The sequence below is a fragment of the Physella acuta genome, unplaced genomic scaffold (genome assembly GCF_028476545.2).
Source record: "Physella acuta isolate Inbredline_101_S28 unplaced genomic scaffold, ASM2847654v3 ptg001226l, whole genome shotgun sequence".
NCBI lineage: Eukaryota > Metazoa > Mollusca > Gastropoda > Physidae > Physella > Physella acuta.
The window spans coordinates 77,271-79,940 of record NW_026732743.1 but is presented as its reverse complement, the minus strand read 5'-3'; the positions used below and the strand labels follow the sequence as shown (position 1 = coordinate 79,940).

The 2,670-nt window shown below is 38.2% G+C and overlaps 1 protein-coding gene across 1 annotated transcript; it reads right to left on the bottom strand.

The window, feature by feature from the left end:
- Nucleotides 1–1,262: 1,262 nt before the first annotated feature.
- On the bottom strand, nucleotides 1,263–1,892 carry LOC131957260 (G-box-binding factor-like). The gene has a single exon (XM_059321995.1). The coding sequence runs from the start codon at nucleotides 1,890–1,892 to the stop codon at nucleotides 1,263–1,265; it is 630 nt and encodes a 209-aa protein (XP_059177978.1).
- Between the last annotated feature and the right edge of the window lie 778 nt (nucleotides 1,893–2,670).

Sequence of the window (2,670 nt, the reverse complement as noted above, 5' to 3'; positions counted from 1 at the left end):
GCACCACTAAATAAAGCACCACTAAATAAAGCACCAATGAAATAAAACCATCCAGGACACAGAATACATCTATAACGTATTTAACAATTTTTAGCAGCTAAATAATATAATGCATTTTTTTTTTCTCTATTTGTTAAACTTTTGTTTTCAGATAATTTAAAAAAAAAATCTTTTTTTTTTGCAGGTTAATTAAAGTACGTTTTTGTAAGTTTATTAGTCAACATAAAAATATATAGAAAATATATAGAAACAATAGAAGTTGTTATATCTTATCATCTGAGTAGATGAAGGTAACATTTTTGTGTGGTTTTATCATGTAGGAAATGTGATTAAAACGATGGCGGTCATCTGGGTGGTGGTTCTCTATGTGTACATCACGTCCTCGCAGTTTTGAGTGGATTATTATTTTACGAGCCGACCCGCGGCATATCATACGCCGCTGTTTTTTCTACTTTTCAGTTATTCATAATTTGTGAATTCGACACTAACAACGCTACCACTGAAAATATTTCTTTACAACATTATAAGTAGCTCGTTAAGGACGATACCCCCCCTCCTCCCCCCCCCCTCCGTTAAAGTAAACTCCACTTAGTTACCCCCCCCCCTACGTTTAAAATCGTTTCAAACTAAATTATCTGCCCCTAATTGTCGTCACTAAACCCGGCTCTGTTTGTAAAATTTAGAGTGAACCACAGCTCACCAGACCATGTAGGGGTGGGGGTGATAGGGAGCGCGTTTACAGCTTGTTTTCTAGCGTCTCCCAGAAGAGAATTATATATATAGATAGATGCACACTGGGAGATGATAATATCCGGGTGTTGTTTTTTTTGGCGATCTGTTTAACATAAAGTTTTGGCTGTGATCGCAGTTTGAGAATTCTGGGTGAACACTGTATTCATGCGCGTCAGTTTTTTATTTTTTTTTAAAATTTTTATTTTGGCAATAGAATGAGTTAAGACAATTTCTGCTGTCTTGCAAGATTTTTACTTGAGTTATCTGATCTGATGTATCTCTGACAGATTCGGATGTCTTTGTTTCATCATGTATTTGTCAACTTTCACGTGGTTTTGAGGTTGTTGTCGTGTCTTCTTTATATTTTCTGATTCGGGATTTTTGCTTTATTTTTTTTTAAATTTAGACTATCCGCCTTTTTCCGCTGGATTATTGCGCCTATTGTAGTTTGTGATTTTTTGCTGTGAAGGTGGAGGGTGGTGGGTTGATGTTGTTGATGTGTCTCAGTTGGTTTGTGCTGCTGTAGTTTGTTAAGGTTTCTTGTGGAGGCTAGATTGTGGTCTGGTTGATGGTCTTGCTGCGTCGTTTTGTTGATGGTGTTCCTGTTTCGTTTTGTTGATGGTGTTGCTGTTTCGTTTTGTTGAAGGTGTTTCTGTGTCGTTTTGTTGATGAAGTTTCTGTGTCGTTTTGTTAATGGTGTCCCTGTGTCGTTTTGTTGATGGTGTTGCTATGTCGTTTTGTTGAAAATGTTGCTGTGTCGTTTTGTTGAAAATGTTCCTGTGTCGTTTTGTTGATGGTGTTTCTGTGTCATTTTGTTGATGGTGTTCCTGTGTCGTTTTGTTGATGGTGTCGCTGTGTCGTTTTGTTGATGGTGTTCCTGTGTCGTTTTGTTGATGATGTTCCTGTGTCGTTTTGTTGATGGTGTTCCTGTGTCGTTTTGTTGATGGTGTTCCTGTGTCGTTTTGTTGATGGTGTTCCTGTGTCGTTTTGTTGATGGTGTTCCTGTGTCGTTTTGTTGATGGTGTTCCTGTGTCGTTTTTTGAAAGTGTTGCTGTGTCGTTTTGTTGATGGTGTTCCTGTGTCGTTTTGTTGATGGTGTTCCTGTGTCGTTTTGTTGATGGTGTTGCTGTGTCGTTTTGATGATGGTGTTGCTGTGTCATTTTGTTGATGGTGTTGCTGTGTCATTTTGTTGATGGTGTTGCTGTGTCGTTTTGTTGATGGTGTTGCTGCGTCTCTTTGGTGCCGCCGTCTGCTACAGCTTCACACTGAGGAATATGCAGATAACGTTGGTTTCACTGGTGGAACTAGTGCTCCGTAGATGTGCAATGTTTGGTGGCCTGATGTCATTCTATTATCGCAAGCAGTACATTGATTTGTTCTTGTATCGTTGTTAAACCTAGTGAGAAGTGTCCTATCAATCGGTTGTATAAGCTGCTGTTATTTATGCCCAACATTGCCCGTAAGTTCTTCATTGTCGAGTATTCTGGGGGCTCCCGTTAGTGTATCGTTATTGACCCCAGAGAAAGCCCACAAGCGAATCGCGGCAGTTCTTCGACATATTTCGTGAAGTAGAGTTCACGCGGGCCGTATCTTTTGGTGCTGTATATTGGGTTAGGTTGAAATCAATTGAACTGAAGTATCATGTTTATGCTCTAGTAATTTAGATTTGTGACTAGTATTTTTTGTTGTAAAAATATGAGTTATGTTTTTCTTAATTAAAAACTTTTTTTTTCTTTCTCAGACGTCAGGTTGCCTTGCCATGTTCGCTTTAGTATTAAAGTTTTCATCGTCGGCTTGTGAGGACTGATGCAGATCTACAATAGTAATAATTCTTTCTTACACGTAACCTACTTTAATCCAATTAAGATGGTTTACTTATACATAGATCTAATACACAACATCTAATTACAATTTTATTTTTAAACCGGGAAATGCAAA